Source organism: Mya arenaria, chromosome 7 (genome assembly GCF_026914265.1).
Source record: "Mya arenaria isolate MELC-2E11 chromosome 7, ASM2691426v1".
Lineage (NCBI taxonomy): Eukaryota > Metazoa > Mollusca > Bivalvia > Myida > Myidae > Mya > Mya arenaria.
In genome coordinates, this window is record NC_069128.1 from 30325372 (window position 1) to 30342558 (window position 17187).

At 34.0% G+C, this 17187-nt stretch overlaps 1 protein-coding gene across 1 annotated transcript in view; it reads right to left on the bottom strand.

Moving 5' to 3' along the window:
* LOC128241746 (presequence protease, mitochondrial-like) overlaps positions 1-16778 on the bottom strand; it is a 38500-nt gene extending 21722 nt beyond the window's left edge. Inside the window, exons 1-15 of the mRNA XM_052958809.1 lie at positions 16602-16778; positions 13446-13569; positions 12559-12665; positions 11317-11468; positions 10659-10773; positions 9928-10024; positions 9104-9264; positions 7823-7949; positions 6290-6378; positions 4764-4892; positions 3982-4095; positions 2969-3065; positions 2110-2244; positions 1430-1568; positions 779-895 (exon numbers count right to left, since the gene is read on the bottom strand). Coding sequence (XP_052814769.1) covers positions 779-895; positions 1430-1568; positions 2110-2244; positions 2969-3065; positions 3982-4095; positions 4764-4892; positions 6290-6378; positions 7823-7949; positions 9104-9264; positions 9928-10024; positions 10659-10773; positions 11317-11468; positions 12559-12665; positions 13446-13569; positions 16602-16645 — 1747 coding nt within the window. The 5' untranslated portion in view covers positions 16646-16778. The remainder of the gene's footprint in view (positions 1-778; positions 896-1429; positions 1569-2109; positions 2245-2968; positions 3066-3981; positions 4096-4763; positions 4893-6289; positions 6379-7822; positions 7950-9103; positions 9265-9927; positions 10025-10658; positions 10774-11316; positions 11469-12558; positions 12666-13445; positions 13570-16601) is intronic.
* Between the last annotated feature and the right edge of the window lie 409 nt (positions 16779-17187).

The following is a 17187-nucleotide window of genomic DNA, read 5'->3' on the forward strand; positions in this document are numbered from 1 at the left end:
ATGACATCATTCTCAGATATACAACCTCATTGGTCGATTGAAGGATAGAGAACACTCGTGCAACATTTAAAAATAGAAAATGACATAATTCTCAAATACATAGCCTCATTGGTCGGTTGGCAGCTAGAGAACACTGGGATATTATCTTAAAATAGAAATGACATCATTCTCAAATTAACAATTTTTTGTTGCCAGTGTGCAAGAAAGCACTGGGATACCATCTCAATATTTATGAAAACATCATGATCACCTACTATAGCTCAGCGGCAGAGAATCCGAATCCAAATTTATATTGAAAAAACTTCAAAAATTAGAACCAGTAGCTTACTGTCTGTTTTCATTTTACAGCCATAAAAGTGACAAATCTCAACAAATGCTGGGTGCCAGAGTAATGGGCCTTAATCTAAATGTGCACCTCGACCCTCGAAACATAAATACCTAGTTACCTTTGTTAAAAACTATCTTTAATAGTTTTTAAGTAATGGCCAAGGTAAATGTTTTTGCACTTGACAACCACGATGTTGACAACTTTCTTTGAAAAAAAACAGATGAGCTAAAAATGAGAACTTAAAACTGTCATTTGATCACTTTGTAAAAAAATAAAAAAGGTATTTGAAAATAGCAATAATAGCCTGCTATTGAGGTACAATATTACACAAAAATGATATTATCAGGTTTCCTCCAAAGGATGCATTTTCTCTGACAATATTACCTTGAGGAAAGGTTCATTGAGGAATTGAAGCTGTTCACAAAATGTATATAACAGAAATTTCATTACCAAAGTCTGTCTTTTCCATAACTTCAGGCTGGATTTTCCGGTCAATCTCTGCCACCTGTATACAAGGGAGGCAACCCAAATCTTCTGCAGCATTCTGACTTTCTAGTAGCTCCTGACCTAAAATTTAAATCATTATGAATCACACTATATTGTTAAGTTATACAAAATGTTTACAAGGGAGACAAACCAAATCTTCTATAGCATAATGACTCTCTAGTAATCCCTGACCTAAAATGTAAATTACAATAAATCACACTATACCATTAGAATGTATACAAAATTTATACAAGAGAGGCAACCCAAATCTCCATTTGCATTCAGACTCTCTTGTAGCACCTGTGCTGAATTGATATCAATCTTTTACACTTCTATCATTTATTTTAAAAAAACCTTTAATACCATAAATTGGAGGCCTTGAAATTTGTCAAATCAGAAAGCCATGGTGTTTGTTTACAGTGCTGATCTTTTTATACATTGTGAAATCAAAAAAAAGTTAATGTAAACCATGCGATAATAAATACCAAAGCATTGTGGGTCAGGTAAGGCCAAGCACATTTTTTGGTGGCGTAATTCCTGGTTATCACAGCCACTTTGCTATCATAATACTTAAAATAACCAGACCAGCTACTAGTAATATCTTAAGATACTCACCAAGTTTGAGCACTTTCTCCCTATCCTGGTCTGTGAGCTTGTTCACACAGGCCTTAAGTTTTTCCTGCTCTCCTTGTTTACGGATATCATCATATTTCTCATCAGGGGACATAACTAGTGTCAAACAGTGGGTGTTGGCCTGAAAGAAGACAAACAAAACACCAGTTTCTGAGAACCTTATTGAAAGTTTAATAAATGATATCATGTTGACGTACAGTTTTAATCTTGGACCTTGAGGTTCACATTTTCTAATCAGGAGAATAGTCAGTTTCAGAACATGGGAGCTGCCCGAAAGTAGGTTATGAGGGCTAATCTATACTGACCTCAATATTCAGGTAAATAAGATTACAAGATTCAAGATTCAACTTCTTTTTCAAGTAACTTGAACACAAAGTGTTCCTTATTACATGATAGGTATAATACATTCAATTAAACATAAATACAACATTAACATGATAAGGAGGGTTGTCCCAAACTGACCTTAACATTCTGGTTAGTAAGGAGGGCCTTCTATTAATGACCCTTTTGACCTTTACATTCTGATTAGTTACAAGGGCTGACCCTTTTGACCTTAACATTCTGGATAGAAATGAGGGCTGTCCCACACAGGGCTCAAATTCATCAAAACTTTTCTTTTTCAAAAAATTCAGTCAGAGCTTTAGCACTTAGCATTTACCAACCTTAAAATACTGTTGAACTTTGTTCTGTAGGTAATGTGGGTCATCTTGAAGCCTCTGTTTGAATCTGTCCATAGTGGAATTCACCTTCAACATTTCTGCGGCATCCCCACCATGATTCCATCCACTGACAATGTTCTAAAAATAGTTTAAACAAACTGACAATGTTCTAAAAATAGTTCAAACAAACTGACAATGTTCTAAAAATAGTTCAAACAAACTGACAATGTTTTAAAAATAGTTCAAACAAAATCGTATGTGTATGAATATAAATATACAAACTTCAATTTCATGGAATAAAACAACACATAAAATACGATTAATTTGGGGGAAAGTTTCTGAATCCATTTTTATTGCATCAATTGGCATTGCTTGCATACAATCATATAATTAAATTGAGCAGGATTGTAATGCTCTTTATCACTTCAACATTTATCTGCAAAGCACCATTATCAAAATTTTAAAAGAAACAGTCATTTACAGACATGGATGATAATTTTTAATAATAACCATTCATACATGAATCCAGTTTTTTTATCAACACATTGATAAAATACAACAAAATAAATAATCTTAAAAAATGACAGTCTGGAAACTAAATTAACAGCCCTCATGCATGATTCCGGTTTAATCAAGAATACATTGATAAGCTAAATGTCTGCAACCATGGTACGGTACATTTTTCCGCTAAACTTTTAACTTGAAATACAACGAAACCATAGCGCAGTTACTTAGTGTATCTGGGGTATCTGACGATGATTCACAAGACAGATTAAACAAATACACTTATAAATGTGACAGCCTGGAAACTTAATGAACGACCCTTAACACAAATTATTAATTTATTTATCCAAAAAATTACCATAATAATGCCAAGTCCAAAGTTGCTAGTCTGGTGTTTGGTTCCCAGCTCTATTCTGTGAAGCAGGGCATCAATTCTTGACTGCTCAAACCCTTCACTGCAAAAGGTACAAACATTTGAAAAAAAATCATCTAAAAATTATTCTGTGAGTATAGCAAAGTTTAATACTTTAAAGATGTCGATTAGAATTAATTTTCATCGTAAACAAGGATTTCTAAATTCATTCAAAACTACATGTATGGCACTTTCATAGATATCAGGTGACAGCGCTGTATTAACTTATTATGGTAAACTGGAGAGGGAGCAAGTTTGTAAAACAGCCAATAGGCAAAAGGATATTCTTCAGAGGTTCTTACAGCTGATAAATGTCAATCCTGAAAAATAACTGGGGGTCTGTGTGAGTATGAAGGATGCTTGCCTAAAGCAGGGTTAAGGGGCTCAGACCCCTTTTGAAATTGTCCCCAAAGTTAATTATATTCATTTTACGGCACTTTCTTTTGTTTTTGATGCAATTGTCCAAGCAAAATACAGTCTTTCAGCAGTACAATAGTCTGAAGTTAAAAGATATCATCCCAGGATAATGAACTTAAGAACCCCTGATTCTTAATGAAAAAGAAAAACTATATACAGTAAAGGTAGAATTTACATCATCAATAAAATCTGTGTCAATTTATCACATATTTTTTATATTAATGAAATGCTTCAAATACATGAAATTGTGCTTCTAATAAAAAAAAACAGTTACTGCAAATATATACGGACATCATTAACAAGTGAAGTCAAGCCATTTGGTTAAGTGGAAATCAGAACATTATTTAATTTAACTCAACTCAATTTATTAGTGATATGAGGCCGCTTGCCCACAAAACATTGTACAAAGTTAACATGTATAACAAATTGAAACAAAATACATTTGATCAATTTTCTTACAAAATGCACATATCATAAGAAATAAATAGAGTTCATATATATGTAGACAAAGATATGAATAGTACATTATAACAATATAATACCTGATGACTTTATCAATGGTCTCCGCTATGATTTTCTTCACCTTCGGAATGTCATCTTGATGGATTCCCTGGAGACCAACAGAAAACGTGCTCTCCTTGGTATAACCATTGTATCTATCAAATGAAAAAAAACATTCTTTGTATAGTTATTACCAATTTCTGTTTCCTTTATAAAAACCAGTACTCAGGCCCAAATATCACGAAGATACTTAAGTTAAATTTCAATCTCAGTCTCATGCTTTAAAAAGGATATACAGTAAAACTGCTGTCGTTCGAATATGCGGTCGTTCGAGAACCAGCGATCCCTCGAGGTCGGAGCTTGGTCCCAAACATTTTTCCTTCTATTTTCATATAAAATATACTGACGCTGCATCGAAACCAAAATAAGTCGGGGAGTCGAGGACAACAGCCGGTCCCAAATACACAAATCATGCATAAAACCTTATGGCTCCCTTGAGGTCATAATTTCACACTTTATCCCCAAACGCTTGTTCCAAAATAAACACAATTGCTAGGTGTTAAAATTTTCGCAAGTTGTAAATATCAAAAAGTAATTTCAGTGAAATATAATTTAACCTGGAGAGTCATCTAACCCAATATCAATCCACTTACTAGAAAGGTGACCTAACTTCATTTTACTGATAAATCTCGTAAATTACGTAAAGCGTATAATGTGTATTTCCTGAATTATTGAATTTTGGTCTTCATGAAGTGAAAATATTTAGTGATCATCACAGGATTTAAGTCAAAACAAAAAATCTTCAACAATAGATAAAATTTACCCAATAACTGGAGAGTAGTCCGACCCGATGTTTGCTTCAAGCAATGATTGGTAGAACGGTGACATTTCTCCATCCGTAAGAAGGGTGGATATTATACTGAGTGTGGTGGCCTCATCTAAATCTGTGATACTGAAAGTATAAAAGCAATTGAAATGACGCACATGGGAGTCTCCCTCTGTCTGGTCACATGTTCAAGGTTGTTTGACAGGGGTGGTGATGAAGTAATCCATTGGATTATGCAACCATGTGCTATTATTTATTGACTAAATATTAACCCTTTATTTTTCAAATGAATGATTAAATGACAACAAGCATTATGATAATTTGTGATGAAAATGAAACTGCATGAGAATCAAATGTGATTCAAACGTTTTTATCTTACCGTTGATCAAGGATAATAACTCACCTAAATTGTCCATCACAGTTGATCAAGGGACATAACTCACAAAACCTTAATGGTCTGTCACAGTTGATCAAGGGACATAACTCACAAACCGTAAATCTTCTATCACAGTTGATCAAGAGACATAACTCTCAAATCCTAAATAGTCTATCAGTTGATCAAGGGACATAATTCACAAAACCTTAACTGTACATCACAGTTGATCAAGGGACATAACTCGCAAAACGTAAATCGTCAATCACAGTTGATCAACAGACATAACTCTCAAATCCTAAATAGTCTATCAGTTGATCAAGGGACATAACTCACAAAACCTTAACTGTCCATCACAGTTGATCAAGGGACATAACTCGCAAAACGTAAATCGTCTATCACAGTTGATCAAGAGACATAACTCTCAAATCCTAAATAGTCTATCAACAGTTGATCAAGGGACATAACTCGCAAAACCTTAATTATCTATCACAATTGATCAAGGGACATAACTCACAAAACCTAAATTGTCACAGTTGATCAAGGAAAATAACTCACAAAAACTTAATTGTTTATCACAGTTGATCAAGGGACATAACTCACAAAACCTAAATTGTCTATCACAGTTGATCAAGAGACGTAACTGACAAAACCTGAATTGACTATCAGTTGATCAAGGAAAATAACTCACAAAACCTAAATTGTCTATCACAGTTGATCAAGAGACGTAACTGACAAAACCTAAATTGACTATCAGTTGATCAAGGAAAATAACTCACAATACCTAAATTGTCTATCTCATTTGATCAAGAGACGTAACTGACAAAACCTAAATTGACTATCAGTTGATCAAGGAAAATAACTCACAATACCTAAATTGTCTATCTCATTTGATCAAGAGACGTAACTGACAAAACCTAAATTGACTATCAGTTGATCAAGGAAAATAACTCACAATACCTAAATTGTCTATCACAGTTGATCAAGGATATAACTCACTAGACCTTAATTGTTTCTCACAGTTAATCAAGGAAAATAGTTATAATGCTCCTTTTTAAAGGGTATTTTTTTACCGTGGTAGGGGAAAAAATATATACTTTTTCAGGAGGGGAGTTGGGCTGAAAAAAAACCCACTGTACTTAGTACATACTCTGATAGAAGAAAGTTCACGGCAAGTGTCGTCTGTTTCTCGGGATCTGGGGCCATTGTGTCCGGCTGACATGTAACTTTCTCTTCAACCTGTAAAATGTATTAACTTTGAGATCAATATTAATCATACATTTAACAAGGCACATTCATAGCAATTAAGAAAAGTTTGGATAACTTCACTTTATCAAGGTGGTGTTAGTAGTTTATACTCCGGCGTGAGCACATTGAAGGGTCCCAGAGTGACAGTTCAACCACCGCACACTTATCCTGGGCAGACTATCAGGCGTTAACTTGTACAAGGGGCCTTCACCTCTGCAAGAAATTGACAACTTCTGTACATGCCAGGGGCAGTGGTACAGTGTGAATGGGTGTAGAAAGGATTTCAATCACAACAGAAGTGACCTGGTCCGGCCGGGAATCAAACCCGGGTTGTCTGATTCACAGTCCAACGCCCTACTGATTGAGCTAATCGGGCGGACATACCTTATCTAGGAAATTATTAAACATATCTTATATCAGCTACAATTAAGGTCATCTGTGCTTGTTATGTTTTTCATAAAAAATAATGACTTACAGGTATTACAATTTTTTTTTTACCCCATTTATCTATTTAGGAAATTTCTCTAGTCAGAAATATGATATGTCATGACGTGATACAGATGTAACAGGTGAACATTTTCCTGTCTGTAATTCATGGAGTTAAAAGACATTAAATAGATTTTTTGCAATAAATTGTGCAAATGGATAAGAATTTAATCTTGTTTACGTACTGCAAAATATTCATATCTATTTATTGACATTGCATGTATCTGTATTATGTGACTTGTTGAATTCTATGACTATATACCTTGTGGCTATGTGTCAAATAAAATTATGTTCTTATGTTCTGTTTTACGTTCAGTAAAAAATGTTTCCACTGAATTATGAAATGCATTAAGTGATAAACATCCAAACAAACACTGATGACTCACAAGTTAATAGATATGTCCACCTCAACTTCCATTCCTTAAATGAACTGCCTTTCGGCAATTGCGAATATTTTCCGATGAACTCAACATCTTCCAATATGTTCAGATCGCATATCATGGCATAACAATATACATGCAAATCATGTTATTGTTTGTATTGTGTCAGCAGGCCCAAAACACTTAGATCAACATTTAAGAAAGTGTAAATTAATGATAGTTATGTTGAACGTATTGTTTTTATTAGTTTTTCAATTTTACGTGTAAAAGTGATTTCAAGTGGTTGATGGTTACATCGTATGAAAAACTGTTTACGGTAATGGTCGGGTCTTTCTATTAACAGAATGGGAGAAAAAATTACTGTAAGGTTTTTATAAATGGAATTAAGCATATTTTCCCTCCGACTCCACCAGCCCAACTGGGTTCATACCCCGCTAATGACATGAACTCTGCAATTCATTCCTTAATTTAATCTTACTCAGAGGAGAAATCTTTGTAACAATTCACTACTCTTATATCCTTCTACATCCATAGATGGTCAGAGTGAGTAAAGATGTGAAATCACTTACAGGTTTATTCCATCTGGGCTCAGAGGGGACATCAGTGTCCACTGAGATGGCTTCAAAGTTCTGAAGGTAGTTGTCATTGATGTATTGAAGATGATCTTCCAAGGGGAAATTTCCATAGGTGTAGAAGCTGTAATAGGCCAGAGGAAAAGAAAGATTTCAGATTCTCACCTCTACCATCCCTTGTTAAAAAGCTCTATCACCAACATATCTTTTTTGAAAAAAAGTTTGGCGTTTCTGATAAGTGATCAAAGTTTAGGAAAACAGCAAAAATATTCTTCCATCTAACAGTCATCGAAATAAGACTTTTGGATGAACAAGCCCGAATTCTTATACAATTGCTTGGCATCAAATTTTTTAACAAGCCCTACTATATAAATTCAGAATTTGAGCAAGCCCAAAAGAAATTTTACCAGTGAAGGGCCTGTGGGCTTGTGCTAATTTCGACCACTGATGTAGTCAGATAAGGTCTTGTAGAGTTACCGATAAGATGCATATTTTCCTTAATAGGCAATTGAATTCATAGAGAACTCAATTATTTAATAAACAATGGCAAGTAAAAAAACGCATAAAAAAGACCAGAATATGCAAATATATTAAAATGGACTTGATATGAAAAGGAAGTTAGGGACATCCTATTACAATGATAAAAGACAAGTGTTCATTGTTGATGCTCAACTATTTTCATTCGCCTAACTAGTCCATTGTGTAGATTAAACTTGACGTTTATATCATTTAATATGCATGGTAATATGACCTCATTGTTTCTTTCATATTGCGCTCCAATTTGATAAGCGCAACTTCATTGAACCAATGATATACGTCATAAAAAAAATCAGCTATTCTTTTATACAAATGTTTCTTGTCTGTTACACCTCGTTAAAAACAAATACTCAATTGCAGAAGATCCTGCTAATGTTTAATCACAATGAATATTTTTTTTAGAATGCAAATATAAGTATTGATCACATTTTTTCTTTCGTTTATATGAACGCAGTAGGGCAACTGAGCAAAAGACCGAGATGCGCTAGCAAGCTTCATGAAATTTGCTCGTGTGCTGTACTGCAATTATACAGCATAAACACAAGCGGCAAGCGTTTATACAGCGTAAACGCAAAAAAAATGCGATCAATATTTAATAAAAATCAAAACGACGGGATAATAAAACTTGAAATACTCATTGATAACTCCACTCTGGTAATGTATCAGACCCCTTTCAAAAATCACAGACACCAACTTGACACAAAATTAGAATTTTATTCTACTGTAAATACAAATTTATACCGTGCATTGCTAGGATGGTAGTGTGTTTTGTGAAAGTCCTTCAGTTGCGTCCATGTAAGGTCTGGTATGTACGCGGGATCGCCTCCAGACACCACCCCATATGTGTGACTGGGTAATAATTTGTTCTGCACTGCCTCGGCAAAGATGTTCTGCTGACTGGACTGTTGACAAAATAATGGATATTTCAGTTATATAATTTATTTATAACAGTAAATTTCATAGAATGTTGAGATATTAACATTATTGAATAAAGACCTATAATTGAAGATTGTGTTCTTAATTCTGAGAGATAAATTATGCCAGTTAACATGATATTTCAGTTATTAAAATAAATTTCATAGAGTGTTTTAATAAATTATTAACATCACTGAGTAATGACCAATCATCAGTAGATCTTGTACCTTCTTCTTCCAGAAAAATTATGCCAATAAACATTGTATTGATTTTTGTCGGAAATACATGTATTATGCTGAGATTAAGCATGCACAGATTGCTAATTTGTGAGAAAAATCAGTAAAATGTCGAGTATGTTAAGTACAAAGGAAAAAAAACGAAACAGAAAATAATATCATTTTAGGCCAATGTCATCACAAACGTATTTACATTAACAGACTGTCACTTTGTACAATGTATCAAGGTAATGGTGTGGACAAAACCTTAAATATGTAATATGTAAACTGGAAAAAAATATAATTGCTTTTCTTTGAAGGTCACCAAGTTTGGTAAAGGTTTGATAATAATTTATTATGTTAGACATTGAACATGAAAGAGGCCACAATAGACATGATCCCTTTAGAGGCAACATAAAAATCCTTTAAACTTACAAAGACTCCTTTCATTTCATTGTATACAACGCCCTTGAAATCTATTGGTGATGATTTATCAGCTGGATTCTCATGTTCCAATCTCCAACCTTCCTGGCTGAAATATAACAAAAAATCAAAGCAATGAAAGCACTGTATGATAAGAGCTCGTTGATACGTACCTACATGTAGTTGATGTTAAGATGGGGTTAGTTAATTTTACAAGGGAGATAGCTCATACTTGTTGATGTTCAGATGGGGATAGTTGATTTAACATATGAGATGGCATAACTTTACTGTAAAAATGTCAGTGATTTAAATCAAAATTGTTTTTATTTTTAACCTCTGATCAAATTTTCCCCTTCAAATTAACAATAGAAACACAAGACTAGCCAATTAAACTTACTATGAATGTTTAAGGGCAAAAGTATCATCAGCTGTCAAATAGACCCTAAACAAGAGTACCCCGGAGGGAATGCCAACCCCAGTGGGAATGTCAACACTTGTATATAATTTTAGTCAAGAAAGGGGTATAACTTGATAAATATCAAAGTTAGTTTTATTGGTATATTCATGTGTGTATTTTCTCTGGCTATCTGTGTACCAAGTTTCATTTGAATTTGCTCTTTTAGTTATTGCCAAGTTTAGAGGTTTTGCACTTTGATGCCCATGCCAATGACAAAGGACAAGCCACAAGATACACATAAGACAAATAAGACAACAATCCAGTTTGACTGACTAAACTGACTGACCTGAAGTCGAGTTCTCGCAGTTGCGGATAGAAAACAGCATCAAGGTATATGGCAAGGAGATTGTTATAGTCCTTTCTGTTTTGTGAGGAAAATGGGTACATTGTCCAGTCACTGGCTAAAAAACAGAAGCAAAAGAGGTCACAGCAAGAGGTCAAACTGTGGTCGAAATTAGCACAAGCCTGTAAGCCATGCACAAGTAAAAAGCTTGTGGGGCTTGCTCAGATTTTAGATTCAAATGGCATGGCTTTCATAATTTTTTCAATGTTAAGTGTTAATGTAAGAATTCAGCCTTGTCCACTTAAAGTTTAATTACAATGACTGGTAATCTATTACCATAAATAATGCAAAACATATTTTAGTGACAACAAAAGTATTTTTTGATCCGGCACTATACTCATCCCTCGATCAGTTCAGAAAAAACTTTGTGAGATCCAGACAGACAGATAAAAGCACAACAAAAAATGTCTCCTACACAATTATGGGGTTATTCATAATTCTCAATGCTGATGTAAGGGTTTAACTGTTATACCCGGTTAACCATCATATTCTTCAAAAAGTCAAGGTCATAAGAAGTAAATCAATTTTAAACAGCCCATTTGTTTTAATTCTGGATGTCAACAACTTTTTAAAGCAATTATTTTTTTAATTCAATTTTTACCTGTTAGGGCATTCATGAAGGTTGCCAGTGACCGGTTTATCATCTTAAAGAATGGGTCCCTGACCGGGAATTTTCTTGACCCGCACAACACAGTATGTTCTAGAATGTGTGGAACCCCTGTGCTGTCAAGTGGGGTTGTTTTGAACGCAACACTGAAAACATTTGAAAATCATCACTTTATAATTCATTGTAAATTTTAAGTTCATTGATGAAATTTTCAGAACTATTTTTTTTTTTTTAAACTGCAAATATGCTTTATTGCTTAAATGTTAAAAAAATGTTTTATTGCTGGAATGTCATTTTGACAACACATTTTTTCAAAAATAGTAAATTCAGTAAAAGTACTTTAAACTTTTTCCAATGTAAATATCATTTCTTTATACTATCTGGGTAATGCATGGCTGTATATAATAAATCAAGATTTTTTAAGATTAAAGCAAAAATCTGTTTGTTTCAAACATCTCTGCTAGCTTCTAATTTTGCAACAACTTCATTTTGTTTAGTTGTCAGGGCTAGTGCAGTGGCTAGCGCACTTGCTTCTACCAACCCAGGTTTGATTCCCAGCCTGGGCACATATGAGTTAGGTTAGTGGTCACCAAGCAGGATAAGTTGGTTTTCTCCAGGGACTCCTGTTTCCCCCACAACACAAGACCACACTCTCGCGCAACATCGTGACTTAGTATAAGTTTTCATTACTTTCTTCATCATCGTTGTAAAATATATATTTAAAGTTTTAAACTAACAACCCAATTGAAATGGAAGAGCTTTGGATACCCCCAGTACTTGATATCACCTAATTATATACCATTTTTCCCCAAGCTAATTGAAGTGTAGATATTCCTTTCGATATTAAAGCTTTTTCCAGAATCAAATTATGTAATTGTCCATAGCTCAGTCGGTAGGACGACTGACTAAAGACCACAAGTAATATACGCTATAGGTTTAATTCGCCATTTTTTTTATAAAATCATTGAAATAAAAAATAAAGCAATCAATTTTTGGACAGTTCTTATGTAGTGTTGCCAGAATGTGTACAGAAGGTGCAAATAATGTAAAATCAGATAGCTCACAAACCTGAATGAAACTCAGAGAGCTTACAAACCTGAAAGAAAATCAGAGAGCTTTCAAATCTGAAAGAAAATCAGAGAGCTTTCAAATCTGAAAGAAAATCAGAGAGCTTTCAAACCTGAAAGTAAACCAAAGAGCTTTTAAACCTAAAAGAAAATTACAGAGCTTACATACCTGAAAGAGTTATTTGAATCGTCCCTGGCCACATGGAAGTGTTTGGCGCCCGTCTTATCATGATGCAGGGATACAGCTGTGAGAAACAGTTCTGGAACCTCATCCACCTGTAAAAAAAAAGAAGCAATGTTCAGTGTGCAAGATCATGTTTAAGATAAAGACGATGGGAGACAGGCTTGATGCTATAAAATAGACATTAAACCCATTAGAAAAGACAGACTTGATTTGAGAATAAAAGACCCTGAAATATGAGAAATAAAATGAATATATGTCTATGGATAAAAATAAATCCAAAACAAGTAAATGAGTGAATGGACAGGTCTGTAATAATGAATCAATGTTCTTTGGTAATAAGGATGCAAAAATGTGTTGGTGCATTTTAGATATTAACATTGAGATTATTTCTTTTTTGTTTATATTGATTTATAATTATTTTCCATATTTGCATGGATTACAATTATGTATAACACCATAATGACGATAAGTACTATAATAATTTAATACATGTATATTAGAGGGTAATAAAACAAATTTTTACTATGATAACTTTGAAATTTCATAAATGTGCTTCTTTGAAATAACCGAAGGTCACAGGTTCGATTCCCCGCCACACATCTCAACAAATACTAATCGTCTCCCGGGAGGGACGTTAAATGGGGGTCCCGTGTGAAAGTGATATACACTGGTGCACATTAAAAACCCCGGGTAGCTCCACCAAGGGTTACATTATGTCTGTGCATTATGCTCCAAAAATATAAAATGACCAACAATCTTATCGGAGCACTTGCCGAATGGGCAAGGCCAGAGTATGAGTATAAATAAGCTTACACAACAACAACAGTAATTATTTGTATTAATGGCTGATGGATTGCCTTTATAGGCCATACCTTTTCTACAGTATAGCCATGAAGCTTTGATCTTTTCTTTAGGGTTCTAATCTTGTCCTGCACATCAGTGTTGGTAGCTGTTGCTGCAGCTGATAAAGACCGCCATCTTAAGCCAGTTATAAGTCTGCAATGAATAGGTTAACAGTAGCAATTAAAATTTTAATGATAATGATAGAGTATTGTCGAAAATTGATGGTTTATGATTGAGTAGCAGATGATCAACTTCATCATCTCATATTCAGTAATCGCTATGTCTTTGTGGCTGTATTTTCTAACAATTTGTTTAGATAGCTTGTTTTAATAGCATTATTCTTGATTGTACTTCAGGTTAATATTTAGACATATATTATATGTATGACTGTCATAATTAACTTTATCAGTATATGTTCAAACTTTGAGAATGGAGGACATAATTGTCTGATGTTTTTGTCAGGGCCTAAAAAAAAATACATTTGGTTCGGGTTACCCGACCCTACCTACGGAATAGGCGCCGACCCTACCGTTTTTATAGTCAGTCTGAAAAAAAAATGAAAAACTAAAAAAAAACTTAAATTTTTTTTATTTTTTTTTTATTTTTTTTTAATTGCTTTTCAATTTGTAGTTTAAAACCTTAAATGCTTATACAGGAGATAACTTTAACACCATTCTCCAATGATGAAAATAACATTCTTACATAAAGCCTATTAAAAAAAATAAATAAATAAATAAAAAGCCTACCTACCCTACCTATTTTTGAAAAGGATGTAACCCTAACCAAACAAAAAAATTTTTTAGGCCCAGTGTCAAAATGATATCCAAAATTGAAAAATCCATCGGTATAAGTATTTTGACAACACATTTTTACCGGATGTTTATATTCCAAATCTGAGTAGTGTACATGTGCATAAAGAGCAAACTAAAATGCAGCTTCCCGGTATTTCCTGAAAAGACGCTGGTTCAAATTCATTTCAAGTCAAGTTTTATTTATTTATAAAGTTGGGTTTAAAACATATATAACACAAGCTCTGAAAAGCTTTTAAAGCCAATATTTCCATCGAAAGCAAGTATTGCCAATTTCATTTTAAACTATCATGGCACTTTCATAGATATCAGGTGACAGCACTGTATCAATTTATCATGGTAAATTGAAGATGGAGCAAATTTGTGAAACAGCCAAGGCCAAAAAAAAAAATGGTTTAGTTAAGGTAACATCATTTTTTAAAAACAGGTAGGGTTTTTAAAAAATAGTAATTCTGAATTAAGCTTTAACGGTTTTAAACTACACATTAAAACAAAAGATTTACAAAATAAACAATGCCTATAAAAACGGTTTTAGGGCCGGCACCTATTTCATAGGTAAGGTCAGGCACCTGAACCAAATGTAGTTTTTTTTAAGGCCCAATAGGCAAAAGGATATACCAAAGGTGAATGATGAAGACTCTGAATGTGATTTAGATATTGACTCTGACTTGTAAGTTTCAGCGAGGAAGATTACGCCACCAATTATTCAATGATTTCCTGTTATCTAACTGATGTCTAATTTATCATGTGACAAGTGAAAATTGTATGTGAATGAAATAATTAAGACATTTCCTGTTATTCATTTATATCATATAATACAATTAATTTCAGTATTTACATGTTTAATGAAAATGCCCTACATAACATAAAAATTGCCTGCATAATCTATGAACAGGTCCGACAAAATGTCAAGTGTGTTCACATAAACTGCACTTTGGTCTAGTTCAGTTTAGGTCTGGTCTAGTAGGTTTAAAGTACTGGATCACTGGTCCTGAGCTCTCAAAAAAGGTTACTGTTGAACCCTGCATGTACTGCAATGTAGCCACAAAAGTGCACGTTCGTGGAACTTTTTTTAACATGTGGATATTCATTTTGTTACCTGAATGCAACAAGTCGACTGATCCATACCAATGTAAAATATATTCTTCAACTGTAACTCCACAATAATTAACAATTCACTGTTAAATAAAAACACAAAAGTTACACATTGATAATTTTTAGCCGATACTTTTCTCTTATTACACTAGTGTTTCATGAAACACTTATTCAGACTGGCTTCTGTAAACAAAGCATCACTATTTTAGAACGATCTAGCAGGTGCTAGTCCAAATAATTGTACGTTGACGGATTTTTTTTAGATTTTTGATATGGCAAATCCTTCACGTACAAATTGTTTAGTATCAAAAGTGGGTAGTTGTTCCGATCAGGATTCCGGGTTAAAGCATATAGCGTCTATAAAATATCATAAAAACAAGAAATATTACCAGATAATGTTATTTTATATTAGTTCCGTACACAAAAAAATAAATATCCAACTTATAATTATGAGTTTGACGGCTTTTTTTCATTTCATTCTGTCAAAACATAACGATATATACATGAAGGGCACCTGCAAGGCTTTAGGGCACAGTTTTAAATCGCTCGGAACATTTCGGCCATGGCCGTGTTGTTACGATTGTATAACGAGGTCTATCTCGAAGCTTTGTCGGAGGAGGCCGAGCTATTACGATTGTATTGAGTTGTTCCCCTTCGCATAATTGTTGTCTGTGTCAGTCAACTTCCGTTTTATTGGAAAGGTAAACAACTTGTTTTAATGCACTTAATGCTTGTTTAGTGCAAAATAACATTTCACTTACATGGTAAAATATGAATATAACTCTTTATGATCAATTTCAACCATAAAATACTTCACTTAAAACAATTTCAATATTTTTAAAACACCCCCGTTTTTTGCACATTCCCGTTTAGACGTTAGGGATTGGAAGAATCCCGTATAACACGTCTATTATTTTAGACTATAGCAGGTGCTTGTTACCTTTCCGCTCAAAATAACACTGGGGTCTGTCATTACTGGCTAGAAAAACAGCAAGTGGGATATGGACGCGTAGAGTTGCGAAATAAAAAATCTAAATTGGCTGTTTATATGGAGTAACTGCGATGATGTAGCATTGCTTTTGAGGTCGCACAGGTCACAAATTTCCACCAAGAATCTCTTTACATATTCGAATTGGGAACAGTCCAATTTATGTAAGTCTTAAATCAAGTTTAAAAAAATTGAAACTGAAACAAAGTCATCACGTATAATGCCTATTCGGGCTATTGCGTAAAATTTAATCATATCACTATTTTTCTTACGTAATATGCAGCACAATTTACCTGGTGCAAGCCGAAGTACTACGCTTTGACACGGTCCTCAGCATAGTGAATCTTTAAGTTGAACGTTCTTGGTCTAAAGATCACTTAAAATAAACAATCAGACTTATTTCATTAAACAGAAATCCGTGAAAATGTTTCAAGGCCGGTCAATGTATTTCACTCATGGGCGCAGCCATATTGTTGGAAACGGTGAAAATAACTTACGCTGTCGTTATCGTTTTAGGCTACATAAAACTATTTATCCTGCACATAAAAAAACACGGAAGCAGCAATTAGCAATCGGAACATGTTCTGCTATTTTACGAAAGTGACGTCTATCCCATGAATGCTAGTGATGACAGAGTTCTTTCAGCAAATTATTATACAAGTATTCTTTTTTTCCATGACTCTTTTTTGCATTTTTATTCTTGGCAAATCACAGCACGCCACCCCATCGAATTTCCCGCACACAGGCCCTAATGTGATTATGGAAATGAGGGACCACGATATTATCTGAAAATGACAAATGGCGCAATTTTCTTCGAAGATATTGTACTGTTACTGTATAGAGATGCAACGGAAATACACAGGAATCTGGGAGTAGGAT